Source organism: Falco naumanni, chromosome 10, assembly GCF_017639655.2.
Source record: "Falco naumanni isolate bFalNau1 chromosome 10, bFalNau1.pat, whole genome shotgun sequence".
Taxonomy (NCBI): Eukaryota; Metazoa; Chordata; class Aves; order Falconiformes; family Falconidae; genus Falco; species Falco naumanni.
This window is the reverse complement of record NC_054063.1, coordinates 20,341,195-20,357,051: the sequence shown is the minus strand read 5'-3', so window position 1 is coordinate 20,357,051 and position 15,857 is coordinate 20,341,195. Positions and strand designations below refer to the sequence as shown.

Below are 15,857 nucleotides of genomic sequence, written 5' to 3'. Positions count from 1 at the left end.
AGATCAGTGAAACTATGATGCACCTTCCCCAGTCCTACGGCAAACCAGAGCCCAAGGGAAGAGCTCTTCCCCTGGCTTTGGGCACTGCCTGCCTCAGCTCAGCAACTGGATTCAGAGGCACAAGGCACCTTCCCCATTTCCAAGGACCACAGGGACCAGCAACCAACTTCACTTTCCATGACCTCCTCCAGAACGGGGCCACCTCCAGTTCCCCATGAGAGTGTTTCCTCCCCTGTGGAGGGTATGACGGTTTATCTCTCTCTCTTTCTATAATCAGACCTAACAGGCTTTCCACTCCCTTTACACCTGCCCTGCTTACGGTCCTACCACTGCCCACATCTGCACAGACAAAAGACTTCGAGCAAAATCCAAGTTCTCCACGCAGATAATCCCAATTTTTTGCCTACTTGCAGTGGCTGCAGAAAACTCTTGCAGCATACCTTGGTGCCAGGAAAAACCTCGATCCTGGGAATGTCACTTCAGACGAGTTGGACTGAGGCTCACAGCACTGCCCTAAGGCATCTGGGCACCCTGTGCTTTGTCTGGGAGGAGGAGATCACAGCCAGGTGAGTCACGTACCACAACCAAGGAGCATTCTGACTTCTGAGCATCTTTCAGGTCTCACACTACTGGGGGGTTCCCCCACAGTCTCTCCATCAGCAAGGGGGTGTTAACCCCAAAAAAAGCACTGAGGGAAGGGACACCTGACGCTGTATTTAGAAAAAACGGACATCAGAAACAGCTGGTGATTTTCAAACCATCTTCTCACAGACTGAGTCACAAATTTTGAATGTGCATGATACTGCTTGCAGCCTCCCTGACTTAATTCTGGAGATGTGTGGGGGTTTCTGGTGTGCTTTGCCACCCATTTCAGAAGGAAGGGAAATTTGGGAAGAAGGTTTTGCTCCTTTGGAAATACCCTGCCCCTGAAAAGAAACCACAGGAAATCAAAGTATCCTTTTTTGAGAAATGATGATGCTGCACGAACCTCTAACAGATCACAGACCAAAGAGTTCCTGAGTGCCTCCAACATCAGAGCAAAAGCTGGTAAGGAAATACAAAGTTGTTCGGAGCAGAGCTGCACTTCTTTTTCCAAAGACCAACCTTTGTGCTTCAGGTAAAGGAGATGAGACTTGCATCGATAATGCTGTTTCAGGGAAAGGTCATGGTGGGAGTGCAGCCTTACTGTCAGATATCGGGGATTACACCCTGGAGAGCTGTTCTGAATGGGAGCCCACCGGTATCAGGCTTTACAAGCTCAGCTCGACCAGAAACTCCCTGCCACATTTGTAGCACAAGATGTTTACACCTGGACCTCCTCCTAGCTGTATATCTCAAGACTAGGACATGCTTCCTCAAGCCTCACCTCTCAAAATGGCACCAAGGCCACTGTAAATTCAAGGCTAGAATACAATCGTATGGGCCAGCTTTGCCAATGCCAGAGGTGTGGTGCAGGCTATGCTCTGGATCACTCCAGTCAGACCTTTCTTCAAAGGAAGACCTTGAAATGCTTTCAGCAGAGATGGAGATCTCCCTCCTCGCACTGTGCTTTAGGCCTTTTCAGGTCCCTCGCTCGTCACCCACCGACCCTTAGGAAGGAGGTAACAAAAAGCTACAGACCCACAGCTTGTCAAAGGCTGTTGCAGCAACTGCAGCTGCAGTACGAGCAGGTAACTCCCTGGGCACTCACCTTTCCACTTCCCTAGGATGCCTCTGCTTATAAGAGAGCTTTTGCTGGAATTCTTAGAGAATAAAACTTACTTACTTCTTGCTCAGGTAAGGGATTAAGTAAATCATTTGGCCTAAGCCAACAAAACATATGAGATGCTCACAAATATGAAGGAATTTGTACTAGCAACCTAAACATGAGAAGATCATGGTCCAGTATCAAGCCCCTGCATTACCTGGTCTTCTACAGAAGCACAGAAACTTCCGTCCAGTGCTTGAACTGAAGATTGCCGCATTCATGCGGTATGTCAGTAGGGCTGTGGACTGACAGGTTTGATTATGAGTTCAGAAAGCAGTGTCTGTAGGAAAAGGCCCCGAGCAGGGGACTAAGCTGCACTGTGGACTGGAAAGAAAAACACGCACTCCTTCATCAGCTATAAAAATTAACCAGCTCATCAGAATAACAAAGTCACCTAACTTCAACTTTTCAATTGGTTTACTATTTTAATGGCTTCAACCCGTTTTGCCTGGGGTTCTTCACTAGTTTCTGTTTTTAACTTCCAAAGTTAAATGGAAAAATAAGCATGGAAAGAAACAGAAATTATCAAGAAGAGCGTTTTGTACAGCACTAGTCCTGGAATTATATCTATGTAGCTAAAACATTGCTGAATGAGTACTGTCGGGCTCAGCTGAGCTCCTCCTGGCACCGATGAACCAGCTTTGCCTCCTCTTATCTGTAGAACACACCACACTCACCCATAAAATCACCTATGTATACACAAATGTACATAAACCAAGACAGAAGACGGCACAGCTTCACTGATGTAAGTTGAGCTGAAGCCTCGATACCCCTGAAGCCTTAATACAGAACATGCTGACACAAGCAGAAATCCCTGTGCTGACTGCAGTGGATGTAGACAAGAGTTCCAGGGCTGTCTCGAACACAAAGCTTGCTCTTCCCATCCAGGCAGTGTTCATACTATTCCCAAGTACGATTATTTTAAAACAATTATGATAAAAAGGCCTTTCCAGCTATCTCTGTCCAAAACTAGATCTACTATGAAATGGAGAAATTCTAGGGGAATATATTTTTCCAACTCCTAAATGTTTGCATTTAAAAAAAGAGCATTGCTAAAAATACAACAGCTCCATGAAGACAAGCACTGTGATATTTTATGCTTCCCCAAGTCCAACAGAGAGAATTAATGTTTTCCCACCCGCCTCCCAGAACCGCACTGACTGCAATTTTAAAAAGCACCAATTATTGACAGTCACAGCGTGTGTTGGCAAACAACTGCCTGTCCCAGGATCCAGTGGAAATTAAATGCTAGTCACTTCCTTTAAATTACCAAAGAAAGGGAAAAATACTGCAGAGAAGGAGTGGATCTGATGCCATCAGACCTGCCTCAGGTGCTGTCCTAGCAGTAAATCTATCCAAGCTGGAAAGGGAATCTGGCTTTCTGATCTTTCTGATGTCGATGTTCGGGCCAATGATGGGACACAGCCTGGTCCTCCTAATCATGTGGAAACACAATAAAAGACTGGTGTATGGTCCTACGTCCCCTGCAGGCCAGGCCTTCTTGTATTCTCACCATGTGCAAGGAGATTTTATTTTGCTGCTTATCATACCAAAGGAGGAAACAGAAGATAACTCTGCATAACTTCTTGTTAGACAGGAAAAAAGGACAACCCCCTCAAGTAATGCTTCCTCGATGAAACAGAAATGCTGTTGCAGGGTCAGGAGGAATGGAAAACTCCGTGATAGGAAAGGGACAAACCCTGCATGCGGTGGGATGAAAAAGACATCTTATCATACCAGTGAAGAGCAAGTCACTTACTTAAGCAAATGCTGGGCTACTGATGGGTGAGCAGTGAGCTGGCCGCCGTACATCTCCAAGGAAGCCCACTGCATGATGGCCTGGTGCATTCGGTACTGCACTGTCAGCATCTTCACAACCTTCTCCCCGTGCCTCTTGATGAGACGCTCCATCAAGCTGAGTGAAAGGCCCTTGGCAGCAGCCCTGCACGGGAAAAGCAAGTCAGAAGTGGAGTCTGGCTTAGGGTGATGACCTAATGCACAGATGTAACCATCTTTGGGCTAAAGACTCAACCAGCACCTGGCAGTGCTGCAGCTGGAACTGAACGCCGTGTTGACCAGTGCTAATGGTGTTCAGTTGCAATGCCACCAGAGCACCTGCAACACCTACTCTGGACCCTGCTGAGCACCCCCGTGTTATGGGATGGTGTTATCTCCCTGGCCTTCCTACTCTGTTTCGCTCGGGTACCAACAGGCAGTGGGAGGGGAGCACAAGGCTGCAGGGTCCCAAGTGTTATCTTTCAGCTTAGGCTCCCCAGCAGGCTGAAGACCCTCAGGGACAGACTTCTGCCTTGCAGGCAGATCAGATCAGCTTAAACAGGTGACGGTGGAGAGATGCCTGCTTCCCTTTCCCGTGGGGAAATGGCATGGGGTGTTGCCCCTGTAACGCCAGGGATGCAAATGGTATCGGCTATCCCTGCCTGCAGCGTCAGTTCTCACACCCAGACCTGCTCAGTGTCGTTGGGAAAAGCTGAGAGAGGATGCCCAAGATCCCTGCTTGGGGAAACAGCTCCAGAACAAAAACCTCTTAACCTGTAAGTTCATCCCATCATCATCCTCAGTCACGCTGCTCATAACAAGCTCTAGATACCGCAGCTGTCAGTGTAACATTACGCTGACATTACTGCAAGGTCACCAACAGCATCAGAATCACCTAATGCATTAGTATCAGAGCTCGACCCCGAATCTTGAAATGCTTAACGTCAACACAGCCAGACCTTGCTAATGTTTCATCGAGACACTTGCTACTCAAGCATTCTCATTACTCCTTGGCCACTCACCCCAGACTAACGCACTAATGCATTTCACTGCTTATTGCTTTATTACCCATTAAGAAAACCAACACTCCATCATTTCTGGCAAAGGTCCTGTGCTTATATCTGTGACACAAATTAATAAAACTCCTAATGAAATAAGCCTCTCAGGAGCCTAATTGCTTTCTCTTCGCCATACCAAAAGGGTTTATTAGAAGCATCGCCTAACGGTACTATCTGAGGAAGGACGAGAATTGTTGTACTTTGATTTTGTGTTTTGAGCATTTCAGAGCATAAAGAGTTTTTTCATACCGTGTGTCAAGCACCTTGTACAATACTGTAGTTCATGGTGAGGGGTTCCGGTTGCTACCGGAACACAATGAACAAGCACAACGATGATGAAATTATGATAGGAACAGCTCGGTAAAATTATTTCTGTCAAAGCTAAGGGGCACAGCACCCATCCAATTACTGCTGTGGGAGGCATTACATTACTACTTGGCACCACAGCGAGTGTCTTGTTTGCTGTGACAGCAAATGTGACAGGCCAGCCCTGTCACATTAACAACAGGGCACTAGGTAAATAGAACAAGAGACAGCAAATTCATTAAAACTGCAGAGAGAGAAAACTGAAGGTAGATCTTTCTGAGAAGTTGAGCTCTCCTTGCTAAATCACAGAATGCAGCACACAGGGAAAAACCAGGTCATAAACTCTGAATGGACACAACTGCAGGACTTCGGAGACAGCACTGCTTTTTCAAAGGCTGTTGTGATATTAACAAGCGTTAAACAACACACAGGCGCAGAAGCCAGGAGGAGGGTTAGCAGGTTTGCAATACGGATATTGTACTTTATGCAGCAGAGGTTTCCAGCTGTGCAGTGCATTTTGCTGCTGATTACAAACCACACGAAGGTTGGCCATAAAGCCTTCACAGCTCCCCAGCGCCGGCGTTGCTACTGGCATGACACTGATGTACTTACAGAGGTCCTTATGCTCTCAGCTGACAGCACAGGAGAAAAGCAAGAGGCCGGTGGGGCTGGGTTTTCAGAAGGGGAAGGGGATTAGGTGGTATGAGGGGAAAGAGGAGGATATAGGGCTGGGACCTTGTTACAGTTATCAGGAGTTAGCTTTTCTCCTTCCAGGCTCACAACTGAACGACAAGGCACTGAGCCTGATCCTCCCAGCTCTGCTCTGACCCGCCGGGCACGCTAAAAGGCAGCCTTTGTCTCCCAGGCAAGGAGGGAAGGCAGCAGTCCTAACAGGGAGAGCTGTCCGCACTCAGGCACAAGCAACTACCTGAAACAGCTGTTCCCTTAGGAACGGCCCTTTCTCCTGCATGACCCAGGAACCTGGGGACTCAGAGCCCACCTCTTGCTCGGTCTTTGCCTAAAGCATGACCACTACAACCAAGATGAAAATGTTTCTGGTTCCTTCCACCAGCCATCTCCTCCTGACAGGCTAATGAAAAAGCCAGCCACATGCTGAGTCACCCACAAGTGATCTGGCACCAAGAGGGCACCATGAGGCTTTAATTGCCCTGACCAGCCTCACCTGGGACCTACACCCATATAAGCTCAGCATATAAGCTCACCCATATATCTGAGTTATATCCTAGATTTGTCTGCTGGATGGAGAGATCTCTGGATCTATGTTGCAGGTCATTTTGATCCTGTCTTTAGCTGCATCTTCTGGATGGATGCTGGACCCACATCATGGCTTTGTTTCTAGCCTACCTCCTGATGGGACCCCCTGGATGGATCCCAGACCTGGGTTGTGGCTTGCTGGAGCTGCTGGCAAGCTGTGTTACTGGTTTTTGGCTCTGCCCACTCTGCTCAAAACCCCATGGGACTGTCCTACTGCTGCCAGACACTGACTGTGTAAGGCACATCAGGCAACTCAAGCAAGAAGTGAGGGATACCAATATCAGATGCTCTCAAAGTCTTACAGGGATGCAGCACGCTTCGCAGCCTTACCAACCAAAGGTACCTCTTGTTTGCTTTTATTCTTTACTCTTCTCCCCTGGCTCAAAAATTCTTGCAAATCTAAGAGCAAGCCTAAAACTGATTTTCATGGAGAACTGGCAGGAAAACCCTGGTGTTCTTTAACAACAAATACTCTGAAGTGTTTCTTGTAATGATACATAATAAAGCATGGGGAAGGCATTAAGCCTCACAGCAAGCTTTAGGAATAGTGCTCTTCTATACAGTAACAGCACAGTTTCCACTGCAGGGATCTACATGAGATTATATGTTAAAATAATAATGAGGATATTAAACTGCTTGCAAGTATTTTACCTGTTAACAAATATCCTATTATTATACTGCTCAATTAACTGCTACAATGGTTGATTTTTATGCCAATAAAATCATAAGAGCACTAAGCAAAAATTCTTTTAAGTATCAATTGCTTTAGAGCAATTAAATTAGGACAGGAGGTTGGACAAACAGACTCATGCATCTGGTACTCAGGACCATCGACTTTAAAGTACCTGAAGTAAAGCTAGGAAACCTAAAATTACCAAAATAAGCCCACAGCAGCCAGTGTTTGCTGCTAACATGGTTTCACCTTGCTTCTTGTGGAGGAAAAGGCTGTAGTTTGTTCAAATGCACCTTCCTGGGGTGGGGAGGGTGCCAAAATCAATCCTAATGAGGGAGGATGAGGCCCTGCTGCTGTTCACAGGAAAGCCTTCCTCCTCCAGCTCTTGGAAGAAATGCTACAGATTAATGATGATAGCTGTAGCCAAGTGAAACCAAATATTTCAAAGGCTTTTGTGTCCGCTGTGGTGTGAAATACCCTTTATGAGCTGGGTGTGAGGAGTCGGCCTGCCGTGTAGATGTCAAGAATGATCGTTACTAGGGGGGGGGGAAAAAAGGGAAGCGTTTCCCACGGAGGGATCAATCATGTTATATCTTTTCTTATTCATCCTCTGGATAGCTGGTCTCCTCCCTAAGAGACAGAAGTAGACGTGGGTGTGACTGATTTCTGCTGTACACCACTGAATTTGGACAGCAAAGTCTGGAGAAGGATGTCAGCGTGTTTTCCTGCCTCAAGAACTCTGCATTAAGCTCTTGGATGGCAAAACCAGGCTGAGGGTGTTGTGGACATGCAAAATATTAACTGTCCTTTCCTTTGTGCCCTGGGCTTTTCTATCCTGCTATACGTTTTTAAGAGGTTTCACAAATAGGTAAAGTAGTAGTAAGTGAGGCTGTGCAGAACTCCCCCTTTCTCTAGATATTGTGGATTTGTTTGGTTTTTTGGGTTTTTTTTAATCCTTCCAAATGTGATGGAGGAGGGTAGCTTGTTCTTTCCAGCTGTGGAGGCTACCAAGGAAAACTAAGGCCTGACACTTGCTCTTCAGTGACAAAAGTGAAAGCAAATCCATTTAGACCTGACGTGCACATCAGCAAACCACTGAGCATGAAGGACTAACGTGTGGATTTGGGATGGTGGAGACATCCAGACTGAGTGCTACCAAACAAGACAGCAAAATATTCCAGTACTTGTCGAAGAAACTAGTTGAAAGAAAGAGATCTGGTAACTACCTGCAGATATTTGAAGAGTATAAAATTGAATTAATAAATCAAAGCCCTGATGTGGAGACAAATTAATTGGGATGTCAAAAAAGGATGGAATGAGGACTAAAATGAAAACAAACTCCTGTCAGACAGCAGAAAGTGTCCTGGCATTGAAATACTCCCTGGGACTGGGCCAAAACCCAGCAGGAGGCTTGAAGCTGATATCCGTGAACTTTGGAGCGAGCTGTGGGGAATGGAACAGCAGAAACTGGCATTTGCCATCACTGGGAGGTCTTTCAGAAGAAACACATCCAGTACGGACAAGAAGTAGGTGAATGTACCGTAAGGGGGGGGGGGGGGGAACGCCCTCTGCATCCTGAGATAACTCCAGGTCTGTCAGCGTAAAAACCCCTGATAACTGATAAATGCTGAATCCATGGAGGAAAAAGCAGATAACCAGAAGGTAGTTATACCAGACAGGGCCCGGCCTTCCGAACTGAGCATAAGCTGTGTGGCAGCCTAGCTGTCTGATCGCACTTGCAGTATGGCTCCTACAAAGTACCAAGAAGCTCCCTGCTTAAGCAGGACTAACTTCACATACGGTAGTAACAGACAATCCTTCTGTCAGCCCAGATTCATCCTGGCTAACTTTAGACCCTTCACTGGGGCCTTGAAAATAGGAATCCACCCACTTCAAGTCTGCTGTCATCAATGGAGGAGAAGGAGAAGGTAGGCAGAAGGGTTTGAGCCCTCTGCATGAATCATCCCTGGAAATAGCTTATCCTTTTCCATTAACCAAATTGGAGACAGCAGGTGATTTGGTGCCTTAATTAGATCTCTGGAAATACCTAACAAGATGGAGGGGAGAAAGAATCTGCCTTTGTGTTGCATTTCACCGTGTGCAAGGACTGTGAAAAGCACAAAGTGTGCTCTCCAGCCTCTGCTTTATTTGTGTCATGCAGGAGGGGTGCTGCCGTACAGAGGAAAGCTGTGTTGCATGCCTCGTTCGATCCAGCAGATGCTTTCACTTGGGCAGCAATTAAAAATGAGGCCAGGGTTCAGATCTGTAAGGAAAAAGAGCTAATAAACTTCTTAGGTTTTGCACTTAATTAGGGGGTTACTGAGACAAACTGTCAGCTGCTCCAGCTGGACCTCACTGCACAACACCTCCATCACAGGCTGGCTGGGGGGGGGGTCACTAGACAACAACAGAGCTTGCAAGAAAGAAACTCTTTTCTTTCAGCATTAGGTGGTTTCGTTTTCTACCAGGATAACACGTCATCCCAAGTATTTTCTACAGGACAAAAACTCTGCAGTATATTATTTAAGCCCTCTGCAGATTCAAATGGTCTGTCCAAGAGCCCTCGGCTCTGCAGAGCCAGTGGAGCTGAGGGACATGTTGGTAACGTGGAAAGAGGAGAGGGAAATTTTGCTATTCCCAAACAGAGGCTAGGACTAGAGAAGAAGACTCTGGATCAGCACCTGGCTGACGAGCGCCCACTCTAATTCCTGTATGTATGGTCAATACCTGCCGCTGTACCCATCTGCAATGAATACCTGTGGGGCTGCTACCAAGGACTCCCACTGAGATGAAAGGTAAAGCCATAAATAGCTCAAAAACCTTTATTTTCCACAACAGTCGGCCACCTGAGCAATGGGAAAAGCTTGAAAATACTCAGTTGTGAATGATTTTACTTAACCAGATGTCAGCCTTTAGAAGTGAGGGGGAAGACAGGAAAGATGGACTCGGGCTGATCCCAAGCTGGGGTTCAAGACGTCTTGCTCAGTCCTAGCAGCCACCACAGGTTTCCTGTACAACGTGGGATGAAATAAGGAGAGCAATCCTCCCTCCCCCTTTGCCATGTTTATTCAGATCATAACAGGGACCATCTCTCCTTATATACACCAAGCCTAACACAACAGGATAATAGATGGAGTTTTCCAGTGCTGAACTAATATACTTTAATAATAAATAAAGCAAGCTGGGTTTTCTCTGGTTCCCTCCTGTGTGGCCTTTTTGGTAGCAGTTGCTGTGGTTGAATTCATGTTGCAGCTTTCCCCCGAGTGCAGGAACACAGCCAGGTCTCTGCTTTGTTACCTGTTTCTAGAGTTGAAGATCTCCTAGGCTTTCACACTTTGATGGATTTGCTGCAGGTTAGCTAATAGGTTTCAAGAGTTGCTTGGGGAACTGAGAGAAGACCGGCTGGCACAGGCAGCAGCGTTGTAGCAGCTTTGCCTTTTAGGCTAAACTGTAGATAGGCAGCATTTGAGAGCACAGCCCATAATTCTTCCAAGTAAGCTGAAGTCAGCTTGGCCTTCTGCACTTTATCTTCCAAAAGGCAACTGTCTGCAAGGCTGAGCTTTGGTGACTGGTGTCTTGTCTGACCAGCACCTGGGTCATGGACCTGCTGATGCCTTGAGCCATAATTTTGTTTAATGTAGCAAGTTTTGTCAGATCATACAGGCCAAGTTATAAATCTGTTAATACTATTGATTCAGATGCACATTCTCTCTGCCTTATTTTATTTTAAATCAGTTGAACTTTAGGAAGGACACAGAGTGATACGGTGCTTAAACATTCTTAAGGTTTCTCATCCAAAAGGGATTACTCCACAAGAGATGTGAGCTCACCGAACAACTGACTTCCCTGCACAGCTGGTAACCCTGCTAAGGTTGAAGAGTGAGACGATCTGACTTCTACTCACACTCTCTTTTAATTTTACAAAGACCAGTTCTTTGTGCAGCTGGGATTTTAAAAACATGGAAGGAAAACATGCAAAATGCTTAACAAAATTGTCAAGCTCTTTATAAAGAAAAACAATGGGAACAGCAAGGACAAAAAGCTTGGTCCAAGTCACACCCATAGGATCTAAGAAGCAAAACAGTGTTTCTGGTGGAGAAAGAGGATGTTATGATCACCTGTGACCAAAGGAGAGATGCAAACTAGTGGCAGCTTTCCACTGCAAAGTCACATGAACTCAAAACTGAGGGAGAGAAAAGCCTAACTCCTCAAGCAGGATGAGGAGGAGGTCTGCAGCAGATGGTCCTATCATGAGAAGCTTTTGGCTGTTGACTCCACGATGCAGCACCAGCAAATGCTCCTGGCATCAGCCATTATGACAGAGCAGAAGAAAGCAGCTGGGCACGTGCTATGATGTTTTTGGAGCTCTTATAAAGAATTTTTTTTGAAATTGCTTCATTTCAAAGAGAGGCCCAAACTGACAGCAGTTGAGCCTTAGACCCACTCACCCCCAGAGCTGGTATTTCTACTATGTCTTACCCTTAATCTGACAGTCTTGGGAAAAATAAGTCTCTAGGCTCTGTTCCTGGGGCTGGGCAGCCCTGTCTGCCTTGCTAGCATGTAGCTGCTGACTTGGGGCCACACACATCCACCTAAAGCTTCTGGTCTTGTAAATCAGCACTGCTGTGGTAGGAGCCTGAGATCTGAACAAGTGCATTTCCACAACCAGAAGCATAAGCAGAGGAAGGGCTTCCAACTCCCTCTTCTCTGCTTATTCATAATTTGGAACAACTTACTGGCACAAGCGGAGAGTGGGGTGAAAATCTCGAACCAGTGTCGCTGCTCAGAATGGCAGTTGAGCTCAGTCCTGCAGGCCGAGGGCAGCACAAACACCATGGCATTATGCAGCTACGATAGTTTCTCTGGCAGAAAAGACAAGCCTTAAGCATCACTTAAGAAATGATAACCCTGAAATCAGAAGGACCAAACTGCAAATTTCTTCTTGCTAGTAACCAGATACTTATTCTGAAAAGCACCTTGCGCATCAGGCAAGGAGCTCTTTACTGAAGAAGGAGCTCTCTCTGCTGAGAAAATCACACCCGATCAACACAACAGTCAGCACAAAAATATCAGTTTTAATGGAAAAAAAGGAAACCTCCCACTGTTTTTTCAGGCCAAATTAAAAGAAGCGAGAGGCCAATTCCCAGCAAATAATGCACCGGAAGGATTTATCTTCCCTTTAACTTTCACATTAGTCACCTGTGACTGCCCCATGAGGTTTTTTCTTATGGCTGAAAATTCTCTACTGAAATAGTTTTGTTATCTGACTCCAGATTAAACCAGTTGCCTACTAATTTAAGTATATGAGACTCTAGCCCCTGACTGCTTCTTCCCACCCTAGACTAGTAACGCGTCAGCTCAGCACAGATTACAGCCTCTCTCCGTCTCCCCAGCCTTGACTAGCCATTTGGCTTCTGTATGGAGGTAAAATTATTTATTCCCAGTTTACGGATGGGGAAAATCTAGTCACAGGTCCGCAGCCTGCAAACTCACAGTAAATAAACAATGAGATAAGGGTAGGGGGGGGGTGGATAGGCTTTTTGCAGTTCACCAGCCTAGATACTTCCACCAGACAGTGCAGGAGCGTGCTTATCACCTGCTAAGATCTGCAAAACAGTAAGTATCTGTGCATCTGATAACAGTAAAATGAGAAAATGATCCAGTGCCTTAACGTTATTTGCACCATCTCTTAGCCACCTGCCAGGAGCTGCCGCCTCCCTTGGACTTTTTATTTCCCTTGTTCAAAATTAAAGTGAGATCACAGATACGTATCTTGCTCATTATTTTTTGGAAGCAGGAGAGAAAGTTTATGAAGTCAGCCCTACTTTTCTGCTTCTGCACAATGACAGTTCAGTAATTCCAGATCTAAAGCTAGATAACTATGCACACATTTATATTTTAAACTACCCAAAGGCTCCTTGGTTCTATTTGGAGTATCCCCCTCGAAGCACAGGCAATCTATGCTAGCCACAGATCTTTCCCACAATCTAATTGTTCTTAATATGTGTGTTGTAGGTACTGTGAGGTTTTATAATCACTGTGGTGTGTGTGATAACGCAGCATCTCGGTGGGCCAACTCCCACATTAATACATTAAATAAATAAGTGTGAAACCACAGAAGCAGAATTTAATAAAGGGAAGACTTGGATTAAACTGAGTATGAGCCTGACTTTGCTTCACAAAACCTGCAGTCAGGAAAGAGTAGGTAAACCAGGCCACCCTTCTTACCAGGTACAAGGAGACATCATGTAGAAAAACTTAAAACCAAACATTTTTAACTTTATGAAACAAATATTTTCAAACTTACATTTAAATACTGGTCAGTGAAACCAGAATTTGTGCCTCTGTTTTGTTCACCTTCTGTTTGCTTACCATTTTATTAGTTTTAATAGCTGATGTGATTGTTTTAAACCATTTTTTGAACAACTTTTCTAACCAGTCTGAAAATTACTTTGTGTAAGAGAGAAAACAAAGAATTCAAGCACAGTGCTGTTAAGCAAGCGGGACTGAAAAGACATCTCTGCTGATGACGTCTCTCAGGGAAAACATCTGTCAAAATATACACAACTTCGAGTAATCTAATAGTAGTGCATAGTGTAAGTACTCCTTCTCACTAAAGAGAAAAATGAAAGCAAGCAAGGCAAGCTCAATGCATTGAACTCTTTGGAGCAAGGCATGTTTCAGGTGACTGATGGAAGGATGCAGACAAGCACACAGAAAACAACTGTCAGTCCCACAGCAGTACCAGCCAGGAAGGACCCTCTGATTTCATAGTGTTTATCTGCTGTTTATCTCAGCCTCTTGTGCAGAGGCCACAGCGCTGAGTGGATGAATGCCACATTACACAGCCTTTTTGAGCAGAGCTGTTTCTGTGATGCTGCAGAGCTGCATCTGATGTTCCCAGTGTAACAGATTTCCCTGAAACACAGTTCAGCATGAGTTTCTGCCTGTTCTTCCTGCCTCACTGCACTCACCCTCCCCGTCTGCCCTGCTTTTTCTGCAGAGGATCCTCCCTGTTGCAGGCACACAACTCCTAAGTACGTGTGGGACAAGAGCAAAAGGCAATCTTGGATTAGGCTGGGACTCTAGCTGTTGGATGGTGTCCCTGATGCAGCTTGGAGGACCTCTGCAAAACGAGCACATCGTGTTTCAGACAGCTCCCTGTCACTGTGTGAGCCAGTACTCCCACTGAGAACAGCCAGGATTTGATACAGAACCATCTTTTCCTGAGGTTTGCTGTAGCAGTTCTACCAAGGTAACCCACCTTGTTCCTACAAAACTTGATCCAATGTGTGAACTCCTGCAGGCCACGTCTCTGCTCCCACGCAGATGAGAGCCTCACAGGCAAGATGCACACACCTTTGAGAATTCCCGGCAACTCCAGAGTGGGGCCAAAGGCTGCCTGTCAGACTGCTCTCCCTGTCTGCAAACACAAAACCCTTGCAAGCCCTGGAGCAGCTGCCCAGCAGGCACTCATCAGCCCAAAAGGCACCATGCTGACTGCACAGACTTTGCTGTTAAGCGGCTCGGTCAGCAGCAGGTAAAACGACCAACTGTCACGGCCTTGTGCGATAAGAAAGCCTGCTCAGATGGAGCCGCATTAAACGTTAAACAGTTGCTATCAGTAAAACAGGTCTGATGTAATTCTGGCTGTGTGACCAAACCCAATTCATGGGGGATACCAATAAATAATCCACATTAATGAAATGTCTTGACACTTGAGGCATTCAGAAGCATCTGGCTGCATAAATAACAGGAGGACCCGTGAACACAAACCGCTCCTTACTTGTGAGAGATGATGGTGGGAGGAAGCTGTTTGTGATCCCCAGCAAGGATACACCTCGGAGACTTCAGCAGAGGTATCCAGCAACTGGCTTCCAGGGCCTGAGCACACTCATCTATCACCACAAGATCAAAGTGATTTTCAGGAAGCAGCTTTAGTGGGCCATCAGAGGAAGCACCTAATTAAAGGAGAAGGTGCACAGCTTAGCAGGGGAGCACAGCAAAACATGCAACCTGTTTTAAAAACAGACCACACATGCTTTAAATGTGATTGAAGGAGGTAGGTAAAATTAAATTTCTTTGCAGAGACTTAGAAATTCTGCTCTGTAGTCCATGCCAAATACATATACATATATATGTGTATGTCAGACTGTTTTTGCCAATTTCTGTTTGTCCTTTTTTGCCCTGGCATCTGGGCCCGAAAGCTTCCAAGTATCTTTGAAAACAACAGTGAAAACCAGATGACAAACAGAACAATATGCTCAAATGCTTCACCCAAAGCAGAAGCGGAACGAAAGCAGTTATGAACACCCACTTTCCTTCTGCCCTCAAATGCAAACAGAACTTCTCATCAACCACAATGGAAAGGATGACAGACTTGAGATTGACCTTGCCTGGTACACTGAGGGACACTCCGAGAGGGAAGGATCATGGAGGCCCTGAATCCTCTGCCCTGCTGGCCCTGGCTGTTCTACTCTGTCCTTCCTCATGGCAGTAGGAGAAGGGAAAGCATGGGAGACTGTCATCAGACAACCACGGCAAGGGCTCTTTTTTTACATCAGGCATCCACTTGTAACATCAAACAAATAACTCTTATGCATGTCCTGCTCTAACCCAGACAGGAACCGATACTGATCCATGTATTGGACAGAACTATGCATTTCAGACACATCAAAGGTATCACTGCAATTCAGAAGAAAAAGGGATGCAAAAGGAAGAGAGGAGGATTAAGAAGCCAGCATGCCAGACAAGGAGATTTTTATTCGCGGCGTTCACAGAAATGTTTTTTCAAAAGCCCCTGTGCTATTACACAGAAAGCAGCTCTGATTAGGGGTGATTCTGCTTTGCCACTGTAAATCCTACTGCATCTACAGTTTTGCATCACTTGGGATGTTACAGTTTGTCAACTGGGATACCATGTTTTCCTTTAAAATTTTTTCTTCAGCCTATATGAATCCACTCTGGTAACAAGGGCCATACAGTTTGAACTCGACTTTTGCAATTTTACAAGCTGAAGGTG

The 15,857-nt window shown here is 45.8% G+C and overlaps 1 protein-coding gene across 2 annotated transcripts in view; it reads right to left on the bottom strand.

Moving 5' to 3' along the window:
* Positions 1-15,857, bottom strand: part of IGHMBP2 (immunoglobulin mu DNA binding protein 2) — a 43,543-nt gene that overhangs the window by 10,875 nt on the left and 16,811 nt on the right. Inside the window, exons 8-9 of one of the 2 annotated variants that reach the window (XM_040608135.1) lie at positions 14,622-14,796; positions 3,507-3,689 (exon numbers count right to left, since the gene is read on the bottom strand). In XM_040608135.1, the coding sequence (XP_040464069.1) occupies positions 3,507-3,689; positions 14,622-14,796 (358 nt within the window). The remainder of the gene's footprint in view (positions 1-3,506; positions 3,690-14,621; positions 14,797-15,857) is intronic. The other variant, XM_040608136.1, reaches the window with a different exon arrangement.